Below are 24,826 nucleotides of genomic sequence, written 5' to 3' on the forward strand. Positions count from 1 at the left end.
AGTCATCCATCATTTCACTTTCTTCACTCTTGTAAAACTGTGAGTCGATACAGATGATTGTTTCTGGTGAAGCTTGTCTCCGATAAAAACACTTCTGTACTAATTAGTACCTCCGATGTTTGGTCGATATCTGTCATGGTGTAGGCCTTGTCGAGGACTGTATTATTATATCCATTTGGCTATCCTGACTATGTCAATCAATTAAAGTATATCATCGGTTGTCGCAGAACCTTTAAAAAATAATTACAAACATATTGTATTTTGTATTTGCAACAGCAACATATTTTCGCTTGTTTTAGATTATCTTATCAGCATCTAAATTTTTTTCAAAATCATTTCTTAAAGTTGTCTTCATGTACATTATAACTTACATATTCATTTCGTGCCTTTTTGGAAAATTTCTTACCTTGTTCACATTTGTCTAAAAGCGGTGTCATATCGTCTTTGTACCCCTCATCAAAAAATATCGTACAAATCGTGCACTCCATATAGTCAAGTAGTTGGGATGTCGACAGGGTTCCGTTTTATATCTACTAATATTTCACGAACTCCTCCAAAAATAGGAATGTTTCAGAATCTACCGGAAAATGTCCGATTCGTCTAAAAGAATTATGGACACTCATAAATATTACGTCAGACTTGGGGAGTCCTTTTGGAGTCCTTACTCCTTAGTAAGAGTTGCGGTCACGTCGTGCATCAAGGATTTATTATACTCATGTACGTCTTTGATCGACATCTTCCTAAATTGTAGCCAAACTTTCGACTGTTCTATCGGTGACGCTATCTTCCTCATGTTACATTGACACAAATAGCAAATCCATGTTCTCTAGTCCCTCATTAGAAATTAAGTGTTTGCCATATATATATATATATATGCATGATTCCATACGCCACGTTTCCTTTGTCTGTTAATCCATTTTAAACCAGTTCAATTATCGTCGTCATGATGATATTTCATGAACATGATATCTTTTTGAAAATTTTAAAACTACACAATCCTGGACCGCTTGATCTACAATTATGTGTTCAAAATGTCCATTTCGTCTGAGTATTTCCATGACCACGTACAATATGATGAGTTTCGTTGGACTAGCGTCACAAGAGAGGAGTCTGGCAGCTATAACACTTGTACTACCCCCTGTTCTTCCTCACTCCCTCCGGCACACCCAAGCACCTGCTGATATTGACCACATGCTGACCTCTATGACACACTGTACACAGCTTAGCGTCATAAATTAAAGGTCAGTGTGACCCCACCGGAAATATATACTCGGGGGATAGGGTGGGGTATGGAACGCCATAGCTGTCTCGTATGGTTCAAATATACTTATATGAATTGGTATTTTCATTATATGATATGGTTGTATCATTATATGATTTGGTTGTATCATTATATGATTTGATCTTATCAATATTTGGTATCATTTTATCTATATTTGATTTGATTTGACCAATGTATCATTTACTTCAACCATTGTTTCATTTTCATTTGTCATGGTATTATTTTCTGTTACCATTATATCAATCGATTTCACCATTATTTGATTTGGTGACATATATATTTGATTTGCATCTATCATTGTTTTATTTGGTGTTATCATTGTATTATTTTCATTTATCGTTATATTATTTGATTTCATCTTTATTTCATTTGACTTTACCATTGTATGATTCTACTTTACATTATTTACAGACATCATTATTTTATTGCATATATACTTTATATGATTATACTTTTCCATTATATGGTTATACTTTCCCATTGTATGGTTATACTTTTTCTTTGTATGATTGTACTGTTTCATTGTATGTATGAGTGATGTAAGCGTCTCTGTGACTCCGATTCGGAACTTTTTACCGGGGTTATTTTCTGTCATGTGTCTGCCACCATGACACTACCGCCATGACACGAGGTGTAGAAGCTTGATCTTTTGATGCAGATGCTGCAGGTTTGTAAATTTTCTATCATGAAGTATTTATCAGCAGCTCCAGACATTCGAAAATCTATACGCACAGTTGGATATGCACACAATCACGATTACTGGTTGGGTCCCAGTACAGTAACAATTTGGGTACAATGACGTTAACGTTAGTTTGTATATTTTTAAGCAGTTGATGAATTAGTCTAGATCTACGTTGAATTGTAACTTACCGGTATGTATAGGGCCGATTTGAGTCGGGACTGATTTAATTAAATACCATATATAAGTGACCATGGCATGACCTAAAAACAGATTGGGTACAACCCTGCATATGATATGGGTAACAGTTACCTATTTGAGTAGTTACCTGTTTGTAGTAATCAATAAGTTACCCAATTGAGGAATTCTGTGAAAATAAAACACATACTGGTTAGTAGGCCTTATGTTGTTTTTAAAAAAAAATATTAAAAACGGCGTCATAATTTTTAGAATGCCTTACAACTAAACAAAGAGTAAGACTCTATGTTTCTATGCATGAAATGTCAAATTCTGTTGTCTCATTTTGTTGTAACTTGTAAGATGACAATTTAGGTTTTCTCCATCACAGGGATCTGAGAATTAGTTATAGATTATATAATCATGGACCCACCAGAGTGTCCTAACACAGGGATCTGAGTATTAGTTACAGATTATATAACCATGGACCCACCAGAGTGCACCAAGACCATCTTTAGACGTTTTAGAGGTCTAAGCTTAGATAAAAAAAAAACGATAAAAATCATACTTTACAGTACATGGTACGATATACGAGAAGGGTGGCCAAAGCTCACAGACTCAAAGTTTCTAACCTGCCTACCTTAAGCGGCGATAAAAACACATTTCTAGCACATCTTCATAAAAACGGTTACTACCGTTGGAAAGAGCGATAATTTTCCTTTCAAAATCATCCTACACATCTATACAAAGTGCCGTCACAAAGACGATTTAAGCCCCATTATGACAAACATTACTCTGCATTTGTAGATTTTTGACAATTATTTAATTAAGATTCATACTGTCTGTAGGATATATACATGTAATATGCGTGAGCGAGGCCTCCACTGCAATCTCATTGGCCGGATTAAAAATCTGTCTTCTTGGGAGGCATCGTATAGTAATCACTAGTTTATCTTTGGCGTCAACTACGCACTAGAGACGCATCGATAAAGGGGAAATTTTTATATCTATATATAGATTTCACCATTAGTATTCAAACACATACACACTGTATATGTAGAAGAGAGACTTTTTATCGTTTTTTTTTTTATCTAGACCTCTAAAATGTCTAAAAATGATCTTGGGGCACTCTTCTTGTTGGTCCATGATTATATAATCTATAACTAATTTTCAGAAACCTGTGTTCTCCATTGACTACAGTGCACAGCCCATCAGGGAAGTTCAATGTAAATGTCATGGTTGAATGAGTTTTACCTGTGTTCTTTTGTTAGCACCATAGTAACCTGTTTTTTTTTGTGACTTTTACCAAAATTAAATCAATGAAGTTTGTCCCATTTAAAAATGTACTAAGTTATGTTTGTAATGGTGCCATATCAAAATTATTACGCCCTTTTTTGATAAAAAAATTTAAAACTTCATGGATTTTTCTTTCACATAATTCCTCATTTGGGTAATTTATGATTACTCAGACAGGTAACTGTTACCCATATGCAGGTTTGTGCCCAACCTGTAAAAGGCATCGTATATACCCATTCATAAAGCTTTTAATGTCTGATGACTATTAAGGCCCATGGGCCTGTTGTTGTTCAACAAATTAGTGAGCATTTTCTGAATGAAGTGATATGTCACATTGTCACCAATGGGCCAATGGCATCCAAAATGTAGTCTTAGCAGACTTGGAACCTTCGATTTAAAACAAACAAAAAAAAAAAAAAAAGAAAGAAAGAAAAACATGTTCATTAGCAGGCAATGTAAAATGTGCTTTTATCAATATTGAATAAGCAATGTAATTTTTTTTGTATATATTCATGAATTACAGAAAAGCCTCATAACTTCTTTTGTTGTATATATAGATAAAGATTTAATCTGTTTTTATGTTTTTGCTTTTTAGCGAAAAATGGAGGACAATCAGATGTCAGTTATTCTCAAGAAGCTTGACTTCGACCATGCATACAACAATTTTGAAAGAGAGAAAATAACGCCAGATATTGTTGGAAAACTATCTGCTGTTGAACTTGGAACATTGGGTATAGTCAACTCTTCTGACATGATGAAACTTAGAACTGAATGTGTAAAGTATGGTCACACTCCTCCTGCCAAAGTGTCATTGGATGGCAGGGCACCTGTATTTGACCTCCCAAAATGTACACTAGAGTATTTATTAGACAATGGATTTCAAATATCTGATATATGCAAGATACTGCAGGTTTCTGAAAGCACAGTTTATCGTAGAATGCGTGCCTACAATTTAAGTAAAATGTCATTTTGTGACATTTCCAATGATATGCTTGATCTAAACATAAAAAAAATATGTGGAGATTTCCCACTTTGTGGTGAAAATATGATAAAGCAAATTTTATCCAAGCAACTACATATCAAAGTTCAAAGATGGCGTATCCGGGATTCTATACACCGTATAGACTCTAAAGGAGTATCTCAGAGATGCAAGGGACGGCTCCACAGACGTGTGTATAATGTCTTGGCACCTAATCATTTGTGGCACATAGACACAAATCATAAACTTGTTAGGTGGCGGTTTGTAATAGCAGGTGGCATCGATGGTTTTAGCAGAAAGATCATGTTTTTGAAGTGTTGTGACAACAACAGATCTGAAACAGTATTTCAATGTTTTTCGTCGGGTGTTTCTGAATATGGCACACCAAATAAAGTTCGTTCTGATAAAGGTCTGGAAAATATTGATGTAGCAAACTTCATGCTATCTAAGAGAGGATTAACTGGGTTTATAACGGGGAAAAGTACGCACAATCAACGGATTGAACGTCTCTGGCGAGATGTTTATGAAGGAGTTTTAAGCTTTTTTTACAATTTGTTCTATTATATGGAAGACCAGGGAATCTTGGACTGCTTGGACATCACTCATTTGCAAGCTCTTCACTATATATACATGAACGAAATTAACAGAAGACTTCATGTATGGTCTCAGGCATGGGATGCTCACAGAATCAGAACAGTGAAATCATCCCCTCAAGCTCTCTGGATTGCCGGTCAGTTTCAAAATACAACTGGTGCGGATCTAGACGAAGAAGCTTTAAATAACATTGGCGAAGAAAGTTTCAATTCAGAAGCCCTAAGAGGAGAGCATAATGAAAGGCCTATATTTGGTTCTCCAGCTGAACTTGATGAACAGTGTATGCAGATGTTAGCACTTGAAGTTGTTCTCCTTGTTTTGATGTGAATTTTGGAATCAATGATTATGTAACATCTTTGAGAGTAATACGTTTAAACAATGACAGTTAATTAATACCTATAGAAATAAATTACGGTTTGGTGTGTGGGATTAACTTTATAACCAACAAGAGGCTAATGAGTCTTACTGTAATAGTCATCTGACTATTGTCACAATGCAACACCTCAAAGAATAAAGTAGTGGCAAACAATTAAGGCAATACAAAGAACTATTTTTTGATAAATTAATAGACACTGAATAAAGGTCAAGGTCATTCATTTTAATAAACATGGTAGCCCTTTGCCCCAGCATGTCACAGACCCAATATCAGGTCTCTTATAATTAGTTATTCACAAGAAGTCGTTTAAAGATTTTAGCCCTGTGACCTTGAATGACAGTCAAGGTTTTCATTTTAACAAACTTGGTAGCCCTTCATCCCAGCTCGTCACAGACCCAATATCAGATCTCTAGTCCTCTGATTTATTTGTAAGAAGTTGTTTAAAGATTTTAGCCTATTTGATCCATGTCATGGTTCAAGGTCATTCATTTGAACACACATATATGGTAGCCCTTCATCCCAGGGTTAATATCAGGTATCTAGGCCTCTCAGTTATTCACAAGTCGTTTAAAGATATAAGTGTATTTGACCCCTGTGACCTTGAATGAAAGTTAAGGTCACATTAATTTTAACAAACTTGGTAGCCCTTCATCCCAGCTTGTCACAGACCCAATACCTTGGCCCGGCACCATAAAACTATTCTCAGACAGAATTTTTACTCTAGTATATGATTTTACATAGACTTGATCAGTAAAAGATCTGTCTGAGAAAGTTTTATGGTGCACGGCCCAGGTCTTCATGAATATAAACTAAGTGGTATACAAATATCGTTTAAATAAAAATTTTTTTTTTTTTTTTTTTTAATGTTTCCCAATCCAATAAAAACCTATATGGCCATGGGCTTTTTTAGATCACCTGAGACAAAGTCTCAAGTCTTCTAAATGTATGTACAAATGTAAAATTTTCTTCAGTATTTCCCTTATTGACACAGCCACTTTGGCTCCAGGGGTCAGAGTCATCATTAATGAAAAATCTGTTTGTACATCTCCTTAGGACATTTCTAACTATTATTTAGTGAATATCCATTTGGTACTTATAATGAGAAGTAGAAATTTAAAACAATTGTCTGACTGTCTATTTCCCCTATTTAATCTAAGTGAGCTGACACATTATCCCTATTATGTTGGTTGTCATTTGTTATTTTTCATTCAATTTCAAATTCATACAGTAAAATTGCAAGTAGCTCTAGTGTGTTTGGTCACAATATAATACATTCACGATTATCACTGGTTCTACAGTAAATGAAAACCAAACAAGAAATAACTCATCAACATTTATTGACCTATGGCAATTACATTTGCAATAACTAAAATTAGTGATATCCACATGGTTTTGTGCTCATGTTCATAATTATATTAATTATAATACTGGTAATAGGAAACAATTTGATTGATAATCAATGATATTAAAAAAAGTGGGGGGTTGATAGTTAGAAATTTTACTACCTGTATTGTAGAACATTTACTTATCCTCTTAGTTACAATGTGTGCATATGTAAAACCAGGAAATGTTCACCTTTGTATCCAACTATTAATACTGATGTTGTCAACAAATTACTTTTTGTTAATGTCTTAATCTTGCACAATCATAAATTACTAATTTATATGGTGCTAACATAATACTGGGCCTTAAAGGTCTATGACAGATGATGTGCCTTGGTGCAAGAGTTCACTTGCCCTTTTACTTGTAAGTTGAAACTAAAACCGAGTACTACCAATTTTGTCTATAAACCAATTACATGTAATTGAAAGGAATCAGAGTTCCCCCAGTCCTGACCCTCTGTTAACCTTCACATTTGAAGGTCATGACCTTGAATGTAATTAAGGTACTGGTATATGAGCTTGTTTGATTTCAAATCTTCTTTCCACTTCATAACAAAATGTTTAATTGTTCATACAAGTAATTATTTATTTTACAGTTATTCTAACCTACTAAAGGAACAGAGACTCTGCCCTGTTCTGTTTAGAAAATTCATTTTCTTTGTGAATGTGCTTCTTATAGTGACATTTGTTCAAATTTATTTACACAAGCGAGTTCAATATCGGATGAGTTCTCTTCTCTTAGTGCCAGAGATAAATACTATTATATTCTACAGACAGATGAGCTCCAGTATAATTTAGCTAAATCATTATACAATACGATGAAGCGTAGGTGGTTAGATTATAGATAGACATATTTTAAGTTTATAGATAGACATATTTTAAGTTTATAACAGGTTAACTATAGAAAGGGATTTATAGAATCTTACATGGGCCTGTTATCATGTGGACAGGGATATCTCAACCCGAGCGAAAGATTTTGGCTAATCAACCAGAGGCTTGCCGAGAGTTGATGGTCAAAATCTTTCACTCAGGTTGAGATATCCCTGTCCACCTGACAAACCCATGTTTGATTCTTTTTCTCTCATACTTTAACGAACAAGAGGCCCATGGGCCTTAACGGTCATCTGACTCATGGCACAAAACAACAGTCACAGTATAAAGTATTGGTTAACGGTTAATATAAACAATACAAGGAACTCCTTAGTTGAATCATTTATATAAAATATGATTGTCCTTCCCCAATGTTGTTTCACACCAAATATGGATGAAATCCATTCAAGGATAAAGGAGGAGAAGGATTTAAAAGCTTAAATTAAGAAAATTTCCGCTTTTTGGGCCCCGCCCCTCTGCCCCTAGGGGTCGGACCAGGCTCATTTATATAAAATATTATTGTCCTTCCCCAATGATGTCTCAAACCAAATATGGATGAAATCCATTCAAGGATAAAGGAGGAGAAGGATTTAAAAGCTTAAATTAAGAAAATTTCCGCTTTTTGGGCCCCGCCCCTCTGCCCCTAGGGGTCGGACCAGGCTCATTTATATAAAATATTATTGTCCTTCCCCAATGATGTTTCACACCAAATATGGATGAAATCCATTCAAGGATAAAGGAGGAGTAGGATTTAAAAGCTTAAATTAAGAAAATTTCCCCTTTTGGGGCCCCGCCCCTCAGCCCCTAGGGGTCGGACCAGACTCATTTATATATATATGATTGACCGTCCCTAATGATGTTTCATACCAAATATGGATGAAATTCATCCAAGAATGAAGGAGGAGTAGGATTTTACAGCTAAAATTAAGAAAATTTCCCCATTTGGGGCCTCAGCCCCTAGGGGTCGGACCAGGCTCATTTATATAAAATATTATTGTCCTTCCCCAATGATGTCTCAAACCAAATATGGATGAAATCCATTCAAGGATAAAGGAGGAGTAGGATTTAAAAGCTTAAATTAAGAAAATTTCCCCTTTTGGAGCCGCCCCTGCCCCTAGGGTCGGACCAGGCTCATTTATATAAAATATGATTGTCCTTCCCCAATGATGTCTCAAACCAAATATGGATGAAATCCATTCAAGGATAAAGGAGGAGTAGGATTTAAAAGCTTAAATTAAGAAATTTCCCATTTTGGGCCCCGCCCCTCTGCCCCTAGGGGTCGGACCTATCTCATTTATATAAAATATTATTGTCCTTCCCCAAGGATGTTTCACACCAAATATGGATGTAATTCACTCAAGGGTTTAGGAGGAGTAGGCTTTTGTATAAATAGTTTTATGCACGGCGGACGGTGCACGATGACAATAGGTCATCCTGACCTTCGGTCAGATGACCTAAAAATGGTGAAACTTCAGTTGATATGAACTTCGCTGTGAGTGATAATTGTTGCCATATGTATTGATGACGTCACTATCTAGTGCATGTGAGCTGTCTTTTCCCTAGCAACCGTGGGATAACCCTGTCAAGTATGGGAGAAATTCATTTCCTTGTGCTTTAATTTCCTAATGATATCTGTTCAGATTTAATACACAAGCTGCATGGTTTAGTATTGCTAATTATTGTTCTAGTACATACAGATGAACCATAGTACAAGTTAGAAATTTCATTTTGCAGTAATATATGCGATGAATCATAGGCGGACGGTACTATCTATGCAAATTATGATACCACCAATCGTACATGTATATAAATTTTATTAATTTTAGTGTCTCATAAGCCAAATACGGCTTTGAATAATTGTGTGCGATGGATATTTTTATATGGTACTGTAATTATTTTTAAGATGTGTGACACTTAAATAAAATAACATTGTATTGTATTGTATCAATTGTATTTACATAAGGAGATGCCAAGTGACTTGTCAAAAAGATTACATGTATAATTACAATAGTGTACCCAAATCTTGCAGGGCCCTATAATTACTATATCAAAAGGCCCAAGGGCCTTAACGGTCATCGGACTAACTAGACAATATTCATATATGAAATTAATAGGATATGGTGTCACGGTAGCCATCTTCGATTTGGCACAACCAGAGATGTAACAACACTTCGTCAATATCATATCAGGATCATTTCAGTCACATAACACCAGAAGAACTTTAGAAGAAGTTCAAAATCTGTTTTCAAGATGGCGACTGTGTTGGGCATCTTGGATTTCGGATTGACCCGAAAAATAACAACACTTTGTCAGGACTATTTCATGCAAATTTCAGCCAAATCGCACCGGTAGAACTTGAGAAGAAGTTCAAAATGTGTTTTCAAGATGGCAGCTGTGGCGACGATCTTGGATTTCGGATTGACTCGAAAAATACCAACACTTTGTTGGGACCATGTCAGGATCATTTCATGCAAGTTTCAGCCAAATTGCACTGGTAGAACTTGAGAAGTTCAAAATGTGAATGTTAAATCACGGCGCACGAAGACGGACGAAACATGACGACTATAGTTCATCGTGACCCTTCGGGTCAGATGACCTAAAAACTTCAAAATTTCAGTGAACATAGATAACATGAACTGTGTATAGAAATTCAAAATGTGTTGTAGTCTCTACACAACAACTTCCTTTAACAGATCGAAGTGAGTCACATGTCACATATAAAGGAAAACACACTTTACAGTATTCCAAAATATTTGTTTTGGAAAGCCAAGTCATATAAACCGAAAAGCTGGTCATCTGCTGGTAATTTCAATGTTGATGTTGGTCGTGGAAGGTACATACAGCAACTGCATGTATTTGCAGTTGGGATAAAACTGGTGCTTATAACAACAAATTCAATTGATGGGCTTAAAGTAAAGCCAACAGCTGGCTCTTCACTGGATGCTGTGACAAACTCCAAGATGTTTGATAATGTCAATGTGCCTCTTCTTCCACCTATAAATTATCAAAACACTTTTCAATAGTTTTTGGTGTGAAATAAAATGATTATTACATGTACATGGTTTACAGTATCTATATACTTTTGTATCCAACAATGATCAATGACCACATGATGTAACACTACATATTTTTCTGCATTTGCCTTTAATTGTCCCTTTTGATATTCAGCACTTTGATACAGGATCTACGGTGTTTAAAACATTAAAATCCTTGAACTCTCTTATTGAAAATAGGAAATATTATGCTCTTAGATTGAAATTTTGACCAATTCATTGACCTTTTTGCTCCCACCCATCAGCCCCTATAGGAGATTTCAGAAAAGATGGCGTGACCTCATAGAAAGTTTACATCCGGAATCTCAAAGGTACAAACACAGTATGGCGACGGAAAAAATCAATAATAGTTACGTACATGCCCTCTACACAATCAATAATTCCAAGTTTAACAATTAAAGTATAAACTTCTACACTTGTAAATTCAGATTTTAAAATGGATTATTATTGTTTCACAGGTTACTGACATTTACATTTTTATTAGGTCACCTGAGCGACGTCCATCAACGTTTCCTTGTGAACGCAATCATTTGAGTAAATATAAACCGAGCTTAATGAAACTTTGTATGTAGACTACCATTGAAAAGATCTGGGACAAGTTTGAACATTAGGTTAATTCACCAGTAATTTATGGAGTTATTGCCCTTTGCACTAATAATTACTATTGGACCTTGTGAACACAATGACTTGAGTAAATATGCACGAAGCTTATATTAATGAAGCTTTGTATGTAGACTAACATTGAAAAATCTCAGACGAGTTCGAAAATCAACTTGATTCGACTGTAACATAGAGTTATTGTCCTTTGCACAAATAATTATTATTGGACATTGTGAACATTATAACTTGAGTAAATATGCACTCAGCTTCATGAAACTATGTATTTAGACTAAAATTGGACGAGTTAAAAAAACTGGCCTGATTTGACTGTAACTTACTGATTTATTGACCTTTGCAATAATAATTATTGAACCTTGTTAGCACGATAACTAGGGTAAATATGAACCGAGCTTAATGAATCTGGGTATGTAGACTAACATTGGAAAGATCTCGGACGAGCTCGAAAATCAGCTTGTTTTGACAGTTATTAACGGAGTTATTGCCCTTCTGAACACGATAAATTGAGTAAAATATGTATGCACTCAGCTTCATGAAACTTTGTATGTAGACTTACATTGGAAAGATCTTGGGATGAGTTCTAAAATCAGCTTGATTCGACTTAAATTTAATTACTGTTCCTATTTCGTGAACAAAAGACATCAGTTGGCTAGCAAATAACATAACCAGTTTGTATCAAATACATGGGTAATTGGCTGAGGGGGGAGCTGTTATTTGAGACCATTTTTAGATATTTTTTTTTCTGAAACAGACTATAGTCATCTTGCTTTTTTTCGTATTTTTCTTAAACTTATTTTAACCAACTTACGTTTTTAAGTCAAGTAAGTATTGAAATTACATAATTATGAAGAAATGTAAGCACCAGAAGTATTTAACACTGATAAAATGTGTCTATTTCATGGAATTTTGGAATTTCATGCTAGCCTGTTTGTTACCATGCATATACACAAAATGGCAGATGGTGCTTTCGATCGCTACTTTCTTTTTGTGGCAGATGGGAAATACTGACAAGAGCAGACAATAAAATGCTTAGAAATGATAACATTCCTGTTATTTAGGAACCTTTATCGTAGATATACAGTAAGTATTCATAAAACCTGTATAGACATTGTTAACGTGTTGTTGCCAGTTAGAGTTCATCCACACACGCTTGTGGAACATTAAAGTGACATGTTTTGTTTTCAACATGGCGATCTTGCTGTTTCTATGCGTAAACGCTCGGAAAAAATGTCCGATGCAATACATTTAGTTCTTATACAAGATGATATAGATATGTTAAGCATCTAACTGATTTGAAACAGTATTTTATTAGCACCAGCAAAGACAAATAGTTTATTTTTTTCAGCAAAAAATGTGAGGGCACCCTTATTATATTAAGCACTCTTAATAGGGATAAAATACAGTATATTTATGCAGATTTAATGTTGAAGAAATATCATGCACAAGGGGCTGTGTTCCCACCATGTTTATGTGTATAAAAATAAAAAATTGTACCATTGACTGCCCAGATGTACCTTTGTGCAACTTCGTCGTCATTTTTTCTTAAATCTCCTATAAGGGTCAACCACAGTCAATATTTACATAGCTATGAAGATTACACTTTTGAATTTCAACTCGATCAACACTATGTCTATGATCTGATTTCTAAATCTAACAATTTTATTATATACTTACTGGCAACTTCACGAATGTACCTCATGAAGGCCGCATACACTGCTCCCTCCTGGACTCTACCATTAGAACCTGTCTCTGAAAAGTTAGGTTTCAAATAGTGAGTCAGAGCTCTGACTGTTAGTTTCTTATTGGAAGGCCTCAACAGGAAGACAAAAGATGGGACACGGGAACCAATCTGCAAAAACAAAAATGTATAGTTCAGTGCTTCAAACATCAGGCCCAGAAGTCCTGTACATATCACCTAATGTCACATGGATATTTCAGGAAATATCTATAGGTAGCAATTATTGTCCTACCTGCCTTTACCAACAATACTGACAAACGCGATAATGATTAGAACATGTTACTTGAGAATTCATTTCAGGTGACCTTAAAGTTTCCTCTGGTCCAAACTGGGTGAGCTGAAGACTTCTAAAATTTTCACATTTTCTTTTTACCTGATAAATTCCAACCTCATCTAACCCAATTCTCAAATTCTGGATGCAACTGGACTGTGATTCGTCATTGGAGAAAAGTTCATTTAAAACATCATGGCGAATGAAGGTCGGAAGAGGACCATTTTGTAGTATGCTGAGGCCTAAAATATTCAAACACATATATTTACGAGATCGAGGAACAATGTTTTTTGCTAAAAAAAATATAAGCAAATTAATAGAGGATGACAAAGTGAAACGATATACATAAAAAGTGAAATATGTAAAATTTTACCATATCTTTTTTTTTAATCAATATATTACACATTTCAAGTACTAATATCAGAGATAACTTGGAACAGGAGATCCCAGATGGATCTTGGTGCCTACCAAAGAATGATTTACGTCCGACAATGGAAAAAAGGGATCTTTTCTAGATCTCTGCTTTTAGATCTTTGACTACATACACAGCTAGATGTATACTCTATATGAAAATTGAAAACGATCCCTTCAGTACTTTCCAAGATAAAGCAATAACAAACTTCAATAATCAAAATCCAAGATGGCTACGTGTGTACCTGTCTGCCATCTTGTTGACCAATCTGTCTCAAAATGCAATATGCACAACTATGAACTAGGGTCCTAACCTACATATGAAATTTGAGAAAGATCTCTTAAGTACTTTCTGAGAAATAGCGGTAACAAGAGAATTGTTAACGAAAAGACAGAAGGACGTAGGACCACAGACGAAAGGCGATTTGAATAGCCCACCATCCCACCATCTAATGGTGAGCTACGCTAATAACCACATAACTTTTATCTAAATACCTGTGTTAAGTTTTAGGTCGCACAGAGTTGTACACATTTCTTCAAAAGTGCGTATGCAATTAGGCTCCAAAAATTGTCTGGAGCACTTAATATCGATCTGATTGAAGCTCCTAGAATGCTGATATACCTTAGCAGTCAGACTTAAGAGAAAAAAATTCTGTCTTTCTATCATCTTTATTGGGGTATATGTATTGAATTGTACTTAAGAGTCAGTACACAAAATATGGCAATTAAAGATGCTCCACCCATAACAAATGGTATTTTTCCTCTATCAAGATCAGTTACAAGTAACAAAAGTTACTAACTAAAAACATGATTAACACTATTGAAAAGTTTGAGCTTCTAATTTTACTTCAAGATAAAAATATTTTAAAAAAAAATAATTAATTGCATCCCAAAAAATTGTGGCACCATGTCCTATATGGAATGGAGTAGATTGTGCATGCACCGAAAGGAAACTAAATTATTTCATATCATTTTTTGTGTTAATTAAGCATATGTATACACGATAAAACACCAATTATTGTTCAAATGATGAGTGTTAATTGTTTATGCTGTCGGCTGTGGAGCATCTTAAGCTTTAAGCTATGAAATTAGGCCTTAATGAGCTAGGTGAGCCACATTGGTGTTGATAATTACATATGTACAATGTTATATGTTTTAAAGTAGAAACTGCAAGGAACAAGTTAATACGTTCAGCATTATTAGTAAGGTCTACTTTGTACTAGATTTTAGATGAGTGACTTTGTAGAGATACCCAGTAGATTACAATGGAACTTTTTTAAGATCTTACCAAGAATCTTTCCGACTGTAAGGTAGTCCTCACTCAGCACACTCCTAAGATCATGGTCAAAGTATTTTTCTTTGATGGCCATCAATACCAAACGGAAAAATTCTTTTCTTGGTCCACCCAAGTCGGATACACTCTGGAAAATAACATGAAATTTTAATTGATGCAAATAAGGACTCAAATTAAATTTTGGAAGATAAGGTAATCATAATAGCTTACTGGATCAAAATTGGGTTCAGCAATATATTTGGTTATAATTTTATAGGGATGTTTTTGTCCCCTGCCAGTGAAACAGGTAAGATTGTATTACCTTGTATTAAAGGTACCAATGTTTGAAGTTTCAAAAAATATTATCCATCAATCTGTTCTCAAGTTATTGTTTGATGGAAACCAACATCCAAAAAAACAAACAGACCTTAGATGGAGACAAACACTAAAGTCCCCTTCTGTTTCACCGACAGGGGACTAACAAGAGATCCCAGATTGATCTATGCATGTCTGACAATTGTCAGATGGATCTTTTCTCTGCTTTTCAAACTTCGACTATAAAAATCCAAGACGGTTGACCGATCGGTCCCAAAATACTCATGCACAACTAGGGCCCAATGGAAACCCACATATGTCATATGGAATTTGAAACAGATCCCTGCAGTACTGTCTGAGAAATAGCTGTAACAAACTTCAACTATCAAAATTCAAGATGGCGAACGGTCATCCATCTAGTTGCCCGATCAGTCACAAAAGGCAATATGCCCACGTACAACTAGGGCCCAAGGGGAACCTACATATGTAATTTGCGAAAGATCCCTTCAGCACTTTCCGAGAAATAGCTGCTGCTCTAACAAGAATTGTTAACGGAAGGACAGACAGACGGACCACGGACAAGAAGCGATTTGAATAGCCCACCATCATCAGATGGTGGGTTAAAAACTAGCATATCCCTATTGACCACATTTAATAAGGATATCATTATGATTTAAAGAATTAGCCTTCAAGATATTGCAAAGAGATGGCACTTGATCACTATTTACTTACCTCACCATAAAAATCAACCTCTAAAGTTATTCTGAAATTTTTGATTTGCTGAATTTCATCAAAGGCTGTTTCCAAGATGTTTTCACGATCAACACAAATATGGTTGGTTTCTCCTTCAGAAGCTATTGTCTCCGTAACATCTTCAACCTCCAGCTTTCGGCCAACAATGGTATTAGCTTGCAAAAACTTCAGTATTTCTACGGGATTACTCCAATGTGAACAAACTTTCACTACATTTTCCACTATATCTTCTATGTCTTTTGATAATTTTGGAGATACATGTATAGGAAAATCAAGATCTTTTGAAGCTTCATTTCTCTTTGATAACTGATCATTCAAGTTTGGTCTCTCTGTGTGAGGTTCTGCTACATTTGAACCATTGGAAGCTCCGGATCCCTGTCCCTTTGTATTTGACTCTATAAGCTCTACATCCAAATCATTGTTCGATGACCAAATGTCTTGGTATACTGAATGCATTTCAATGTCTGGCAATTCCATATCAGAATCCTCATCACAGCAGGTTACTATATGGGCCCTCAGCATTGTTACACATATTAATTGGCCACATTTGAGACATTCTTCTTTTATCTTGCTGTTGAATGATAGAGTACCTTCATTGTCAGACAAAACATCCACAGTTTCTAGGTTTTTTTGTATTGGTCTGATAAAAATCCTGGACTGTGGGCTCATCACAGCCTTCAGATTTTGAACGTTCCAGGTGCAGCCTAACACTTCCAATTTTCTTTTGTTTGCTAAGCACTTCAAAAGTTCAAAACCACCAATCCCAATTAACTTAGGGAATGATTCAGACAGCTTCTGTTTCACCTCATTTTCATCGTCATCTGTTGAAAATACAATCCTTTTGAAGCCTAGCCCACTGCTCTGCAAAACTACTCTCTCGCGTCCATTAGGAACAGTACTTGCATCTTTGTCTGACAAGCAAACAAAACTTGCTGTCCAGGATCGAGCTGAACTCTTTTTCTTATCTCGTGCCTTAGTCTCTGTCCGTCTCCTTGATCTACCAAATAAAAGCCTGGTTTGTCTCAAAGATGTACCGGTATCAGTAGGAAGACTAGTATTGCTTTTCCCTAAAAAAAAAAAAAAAGGATAAAAAGTTTATCTCAACTATCTCATGGAAATGCAATAAGGTCAAAATTCAAACTAGCTACTAACCAGGGGAAAAACATCCAGGGACCCCAGATTTATTTAAATCAATTTTGTTTGAAAGGACCTTGTGAGTTTTCTATATGTAAAGGGAACTAGAACACTGACACGTCAGAAAGGGCCCCGCTATGTGTCTGACGTGCTTAAGTGGAAAAGTAGTATTTTGACAACGAATTCTTCCGTGTTAGCTATATGTTGCTAATAAATAATTAATGTCAACATTAATTGGGAAACCGATGATGGTACATTATTATAATTCTTTGGAAAAAGTCTTCCAAGTATTTAACTTGAATCCTGATTCCAAGCTAACATTACATTAAGAGCATACAATTAACTCAAATAAATTTGACCTTGACCTTTGACTTAGTAACCTTGGCCCATGACCTTACCTTTGGACAGTCAACTCCTTGTTTAATTCTGAACAACTTTGCATCATAATGTTATAACAAAATGTTTATCAGTTAAGAGCAACAACATTGTGATTTTTTTAAATGTTAAAATCCAAGATGGCCGATTTTTTAATTTAATTTCAGCCTGAAAAATTACCAAGCAGATCTAGGATGGATGGGGAATCATCATGTAAAATATGGGGAAAATACTCCACTCCCTTCCATCATTAATGTGCAAAAGAAAAAAAACGGACAGACGGACGGACGGACAGACGGACGGACAACCTGATTACTATAGGGCACCCGCATCTCGATGCGGGGCCCTAATTAAATTATGCTATTTGTTAAATTTGAGAAGATTTTTGAAGTATAAATTGTTACGTAATGTACTAATGTAACCTACAACAAAGTTTTACTACCATCTCATACTGATAATTATGACAGCATTTGACTCAACTCCTATAACAAATGACTAAATAATGCTCAAAAATGTGTTTTCTCTATATAAACTGTTGTAAACTTAACCCCCTGAAGAAGGAAAGAAAAAATAAAAGACAACTATGTACTTGTAAAAGAGAAAGAGACAATATATAGCAGCATGTTAAAGTATGGTGAACAATATAGACTTTCTTTTTACATTGTAATGCATATTTAAAAATATTATGCAAGTACATAGGCAATAAATCTGTGACATGAAAAAAATTACATAAAATATCAAAAAAAAATCCGACCTACCTACCCTATTTTTTTGGCCTAATGTGACCCCCTAAACAAACATATTTTTTTTTGGCCATATAGATCTTAATTGACACATGTACAGTACTGTATTACAAATATAATAAGAGGCCCATGGGCCTTCATGGTCATCGGATACAGAATGAAACAGACATACAAGCACTATATTGGCCTATCAGGCATTTGAAGTCTGTGATAATATCTATTTAACCTTTTATCTATGAAGGGTATTTCATTCCATTATAAGTATATGTTACATTTCCTATGAAAATAAAGGAAATAATGCTCATAAATGAGTTTTCTTTGACCCTGGGGAGGAAACTCTTGAGACCCCAGGGCCATAAAATTCACAAATTTTGGAGAGGACCTCGAGATCTTTCAATCTATGAAGAGAATTTGATTCTACCACATCTGCGGATGGAGAAGATTTTTGAAATTTTAGCCATTTTGTCCCCTTTTGCCCCCCACCCCAGTACATTGGGGCCATATAATTCACAATTTTGATTAGCAGTATGCCTTAGAAGTTTTGTGCAAAAATTCATTGAATTGCTTCAGCAGTTTTGGAGAAGTTTAAAATGTAAATTGTTAATGGACACACAATGCATGACGACGGACAAAAGACGAATAGAAAAGGTCACTTGAGACTTTGTCTCGATCAGGTTACCTAAAAATGTAGAGCCAAACACCTGTGGTCCCACACATGCCAGATTCTTGTTCACAGCAGTTTCATCCTCAGAGGGAAATACAAAATAAAAGCCACAAGAGGGCCACAATGATGCAGGTGGTTACGACTGTTTTCTCCCTGCCATAATTTTATACAAACACATGTGAATTGAAGAGTCGGCAAGGGGGACAACTCCTTTTTAACTATATTTTTAGGTTTCGCAATACTATAATTATACAGATTGCCAATATCATGTATCATAATGTGGGACCAAAAAAATGATTTCATTCATAAAAAACATCTCTCTTTTTTTTTACACTTTCAAATGACATGGGGACATTGCCAGTTGAAATAAAACTGAATGTGCTCAAAACATTTTCAAGACATTTGTTGTGATGATTTATTTCCATTTTGTGATATTTACTGTCTCTTTCCTTATGTTCCAATTCCATTCTGATTCATGAATGCATGATTTTGTATGGACATGTAAAACACAACCGAGTTTTGCTGACTACATGTACAGTAGAAATAAGTTGATATTAAAAAAAGTGATATCCATTGTATCTTTTAAATACATGTCAAGAAATATTACAATGGATTTCAGAAAACAGGTACATTTTGTAAATCAAATGAAATTTGATACATTTGATAAATTTAAATTTTTTGATACATCAAATCAATTAAGAATATTCTGATTGCATCAAACCCAAAAGCATAAAGGAAGGACTAAGACAAAACTAAAACAATGAAGCAGCAGTATAACAACAAATACTGTAACGGAACAAGAGAAATATTGAGAAACATTAACATTAAATTCAATTTACCTTTGTATCGCTTGAGAGCCTCCTGAAATCGGATCCGGTCACCCATGGTTTCCAACCCAAGGCTTTGGAGTGAGGGATTGTCTAAGTTGAGACAAACTTCAATTTCTGTCAATTTGTTGTCCTTGAATATGGGCCATAGGGTCGACAGATTAAGCGATTTCAAAATATCCTCCACCTCGTTAACATTATGATTGGCCATTTTGAAAGCCCCTATAAGGGTAAAAAAAAATGAGTTTTTATAATAGCAAAGTAATGAATATGAGTGAATGAGATTGCTACTTTAAAACTCAGTGTTAGGAAATTGGGCTATGCATAATATTATAAAAAGCTATATCTATGTAATTGTGTGGCAGGAGAGGAGAAAATCAAAATGTAGTGGTCAGACCGGGATTCAAACCCGGAACCTCCCAACACTAGCCGAATGCTCTACCGCCAATAAGATAATTTAAGTTCGCCTACGAGTTCCGTAATTTGAATATGAGCAGACAACGGCAAATCACAAAATTGAACATCATCGCATGAAAAGTTCTAAAAATATTTAAAGGGCCACTACCTTTCCGAAACGGCTTTTAATTTTTGAAATGGGAAAGTAAACGAAATTGATAATTTTATAGAATCACAAAAGTTAGTAACTTTTAATACTGTTAATACTACACTTACCATCACCTTAATTTAAATAACTTAAATGCAAACTTCATAACGCGGGTTGTTTTTTATGTTTCCCACTGTCATCCTAATTACCATGTGTCGGTTGACGTTGATAAGACGTAACAATTGAAAAAATATTCTTGTTTCCTGTAAGTTGTAACGCCCTTTAAAAATGAAGGGTTGGTAGGTAGGGTTTTTTTTTTATATATTTTTTCTCTTCATCCCAGTTTCTTGCAGTGAAAAACTGAAGGAGACTTTATTCAGCCTTATATTTATAAACCATGGATTTGATTCCCAGGGGATTATTGTTGTCTTAAATTTACAGAATTTGTACCAAAATTCCTGATTTTGTGAAAAACCAAACAAAATTTAGGTTGTTATTTGTTTGCTTGAGGACAAAACCGACAAAAAGTTTTTGAGTAGGCATCAATTTTATAGGGTTGCGGTCAGGTTAACGGAAACACAAATATTTTTTGTATGGCCTTATCACTGTGCCAGATGGCAAAACAATGAAACGAATCTTCACTGTTAACATAGTTTACACAGGAAATCTTGCAATGAAATACATTTTTTTAGACAATTATATTTTAAACATCTCCTCTGATTCCACCTGTCTGATCAAGCCCAAACTCACACAAGATCTTTCACTTATCAATGTGACCAATTCTTGTTAATATGGTGTTGATTCAAATTCAAATATGGCAGCAATGATGTCACTTCCAGTTTAACCTAGACAGCCATAACTCATTTTGTTATATGTTATGTAGAATAGTATATGAAGAAACTTTGTAATTGTACATTTTTCTCTAAAATGTCAACTTCCGGTCTATCATCGACTCATAATGCAAATTCGCCGTTTTCTGTGAAAATCACGAATACATCTTCTTGTCAAGTTCTTCATGGCATAGAGGCTTGATATTGTCCATGAAGTATGCTTTGGTAGTTGATTATCAATTTTGAAAAAATAAACGACCGTCTTGACCTTCATCCAAAGGTCAAAGAGTACTTGTAATTTTAGAGCTATGAAAGGTTTAAAATTGAAAATTCAGCTCATTGAGACCGCTGTAGCAACCACATAGCCAATTCCTTTGATTTTTGGTTATGTTATGTAGAATCAAAAGTGAAACAATTAACGTCACTACCACTTTTCTGTAAAACTTGAATTTTCGGTTGCAAATAAGGTTCGAAGTTCAAAAGTGCCATTTTTAAACAAAATCATTAATAAATCTTCTCAAATTCTAGAAGGCCTACAGACCTAATATTTAGCAAGTAGCATGCTGACATAAATGCCTACCAAGTTTGTTAATATGATTGACCTTCATCGATATTCAAGGTCACAGGCGCCAAAAAACCTAAAATCTTCAAATGACTCCTGCTGTTCTGCAAGGCCTAGATACCTAATATAGACATGAAATAAATGGCTACCAAGTTAGTAAATATGAAAGACCTTGACCTTCATTCAAGGTCACAGCGGCTAACAATCTGAAAATCTTCAAATTACTTCTTGTGAAGTTCTGAAATGGCAAAGACCTGGAATTAGACGAGTAGGACGTTGAGATTGAAGCGCTACCGAGTTTGTTAATATAAATGACCTTGACCAGAGTTAATTTACCTTTTAGGTGAAAAGCCCGTGAAAATTTCCTGGTGACAATTTCTAGTTGTATATTTTATTGTTTTTAAGAAACTTTTAATTTTTGTTTCGCAAAGGTAGTGGGGCCTTTAATATAGTGTTAAAATGCTAGCAAAACTACTCTTCTTCAAGAAAAATAGCTCTTGCAACATGTTCTTGGCATGAATAACGAAAAAATGTTAAAACACGTGTTAATCCATGATTTCCGATGTATTACCCACAAAATAGTCTATAGATCTAGTTGGCTTTTGTTTTTTGTCGAATATAGACAGGTTATGGATTTTTAAAAAAAGTTCCTGTTTTGAAAAATATAGGTATAAATCAAGGACGTGTATGAGAAATCCTTGTATAAATAAATCAGAATAGGTAGAAAATGTTTCATAAATACAAAGGTTAATTTTTTATCGGGGTGTTACAGGACTGGTCCCTTCTTACGCAATTTCCGCCATTTTGACAGTGCATCCATGGTCTTTGACTCGTTGCCGTAAACAAACCAACACGTGAACTTAATTTTAATTTTGCTGAAAATATTCGCCACAAGTCTGTCCTAAGTTAGAATAACACAAACTTCAATAATTGCTTATTATCCAAAAATACCCTGCCGTGATCGGAATGAAGACAGTGTATAAATTAAGTTCAGTTAGGATCGACATGAAATCTGACCTAGGTCTCTATATGATTGACACAAATGTAGGTAGCCCCCATAAGAAAATTTACAAACCTGCAGCATCTGCATCAAAAGATCAAGCTTCTACGCCTCGTGTCATTTGGCGGCAGACACATGACAGAAAATAACCCCGGTAAAAAGTTCCGAATCGGAGTCGCAAAGACGCTTACATCACTCATACATACAATGAAACAGTACAATCATACAATGAGAAAGTATAACCATACAATGGAAAAGTATTATCATATAAAGTATATATGCAATAAAATAATGATGTTTGTAAATAATGTAAAGTAGAATCATACAATGGTAAAACCAAATAAAATAAAGATGAAATCAAATAATATAACGATAAATGAAAATAATACAATGATAACACCAAATAAAACAATGATAGATGCAAATCAAATATACATGTCACCAAATCAAATAATGGTGAAATCGATTGATATAATGGTAACAGAAAATAATACCATGACAAATGAAAATGAAACAATGGTTGAAGTAAATGATACATTGGTCAAATCAAATCAAATATAGATAAAATGATACCAAATATTGATAAGATCAAATCATATAATGATACAACCAAATCATATAATGATACAACCATATCATATAATGAAAATACCAATTCATATAAGTATATTTGAACCATACGAGACAGCTATGGCGTTCCATAGTTCGGAGGCGTACCCAACATACAGGCATCCCGCAGCACGTGGTTTGACAAGTTAGTTGGACCATGACACAATACACGGTCAAGATAACTGGTGGGGCGTGGATCATAGAATAGACATGTCAGTTTCTCGATATCAAGGACGTAATTGATGTGTATCACTTATATACAGCAGATACATAGATAATATAAACTATATATCTCTCTATTTATAGTAATTAAAAAAAGACGTCACTTGGAGTTTGAGGTTAAAGACTCGTGTTTTTATTTATTGTGGTTTTAATTCTGCATGATCTTCGAAATTCAGTTTTTAATGAAAGATAAGCTATTTTATATACTTTTCACCAAGGACGTATATAAATTCTTGTTTTCACAGATCGGAACCCCTGGAGTATCGAGAAGGATGTATACAAAGCGGTGTACGTATAGATACATGTATTCCTTACAGCTTTTTCATGACGTTTTAATGTAGCAATTGACACAGCATCGTCGGGAATCAACGAGTCACCGTAGAGTAATAAATCACGGTCGCTGTTTTAAAAGAAAATGAATCGCTGCCATGTTGAAATAAATTAAAACAAAAAAGTATTGCTGGTCAAGGATATCTTGTTGCAAAATATATATGTAGTTTTTTTCAAATGAAAAATATTGATGCTTGCTTGGAATATTTTGGCGATGATTATTGTTCTCCATTATTTCTGATAGGCAGCGAATAACGCGAAATTCAATCGTATGCGAAAATTTGATTTACAGTCTGAATTCATCGTCAGTTACCACGTAATCATGTCTTCACTTCGTTGCGGCATAAACTTTGATTGGCCACCAGCCCATTCTTAAAGGCCCACTACCTTTCCGGAGCAAAATATAAAGATTTCTTAAAAACATTAATTAGCTCAGAAAAGATATACCGATGACCTAAGATGAGGTTACAACACCAAACATATGCAAGATTTCCTGCGTAAAATATGATAACAGTGGAGAGTCATTTCGCTGTTTTGCCGTCTGGCGCGGTGATAGTCAACTACCGCGCGGTATCTAGGACGACGGGGGAAAACATAAGACGACCCGCGTTATGAAAATTAACATTTTATTTATTTTAATTAAATTGTTTAGGAGGTGATAATAAGTGTAGTATTAACGTTAAATTGAGAACTTTTGCCACTCTACAAAATTATTAATCTCGTTTTGCATTCCCATTTTAAAAATAAAAAACCGTTTCGGAAAGGTAGTGGGCCTTTAAGAATACCGAGAAAAAAAATCACTAAAATTCTGCTCAACGACTTAGGTTCTAGTGGCGTAGTGGGGTTTAGACACTTGACTTCTGAGGATGTATATATTAGAAATGGGTCTATTTTCCATGAAGTGATGTGCATCCCATTG

General features: G+C 34.9%; 2 protein-coding genes across 3 annotated transcripts; one reads left to right on the forward strand and one right to left on the reverse strand.

The window, feature by feature from the left end:
• Window positions 1-1,288: 1,288 nt before the first annotated feature.
• LOC138335007 (uncharacterized) lies at window positions 1,289-6,996 on the forward strand. Its single transcript, XM_069283899.1, has 2 exons — window positions 1,289-1,949; window positions 4,030-6,996. The coding sequence occupies exons 1-2, from the start codon at window positions 1,935-1,937 to the stop codon at window positions 5,332-5,334; spliced, it is 1,320 nt and encodes a 439-aa protein (XP_069140000.1). The 5' UTR covers window positions 1,289-1,934; the 3' UTR covers window positions 5,335-6,996.
• A 2,440-nt stretch (window positions 6,997-9,436) lies between these two features.
• Window positions 9,437-23,424, reverse strand: LOC138335008 (uncharacterized). 2 transcript variants are annotated; one of them, XM_069283901.1, is made up of 7 exons: window positions 22,822-23,424; window positions 19,823-20,032; window positions 16,047-17,134; window positions 15,015-15,147; window positions 13,418-13,557; window positions 12,981-13,155; window positions 9,437-10,629 (listed from the first exon to the last, which is right to left on the reverse strand). In XM_069283901.1, exons 2-7 carry the CDS (start codon window positions 20,019-20,021, stop codon window positions 10,370-10,372), a joined length of 1,995 nt encoding a protein of 664 aa, XP_069140002.1. In that variant the 5' UTR covers window positions 20,022-20,032; window positions 22,822-23,424; the 3' UTR covers window positions 9,437-10,369. The 2 variants fall into 2 exon arrangements, with proteins under 2 accessions (XP_069140002.1, XP_069140001.1); XM_069283900.1 differs by lacking the exon at window positions 22,822-23,424 and having other exon boundaries at window positions 19,823-20,529.
• Between the last annotated feature and the right edge of the window lie 1,402 nt (window positions 23,425-24,826).

Source organism: Argopecten irradians, chromosome 11 (genome assembly GCF_041381155.1).
Source record: "Argopecten irradians isolate NY chromosome 11, Ai_NY, whole genome shotgun sequence".
Classification (NCBI taxonomy): Eukaryota; Metazoa; Mollusca; class Bivalvia; order Pectinida; family Pectinidae; genus Argopecten; species Argopecten irradians.

What these genes read in the sequence shown, in the direction of transcription:
- LOC138335008 (XM_069283901.1), bottom strand. Translation starts at nt 20,021, where the DNA reads ATGGCCAATCATAATGTTAACGAGGTGGAGGATATTTTGAAATCGCTT. An exon ending in ATGAGGTTGGAATTTATCAG is followed by an intron (nt 13,156 to 13,417) that starts GTAAAAAGAAAA and finishes TTGTTTTTGCAG; the next exon opens with ATTGGTTCCCGTGTCCCATC. An exon ending in GTACATTCGTGAAGTTGCCA is followed by an intron (nt 10,630 to 12,980) that starts GTAAGTATATAA and finishes GATAATTTATAG; the next exon opens with GTGGAAGAAGAGGCACATTG.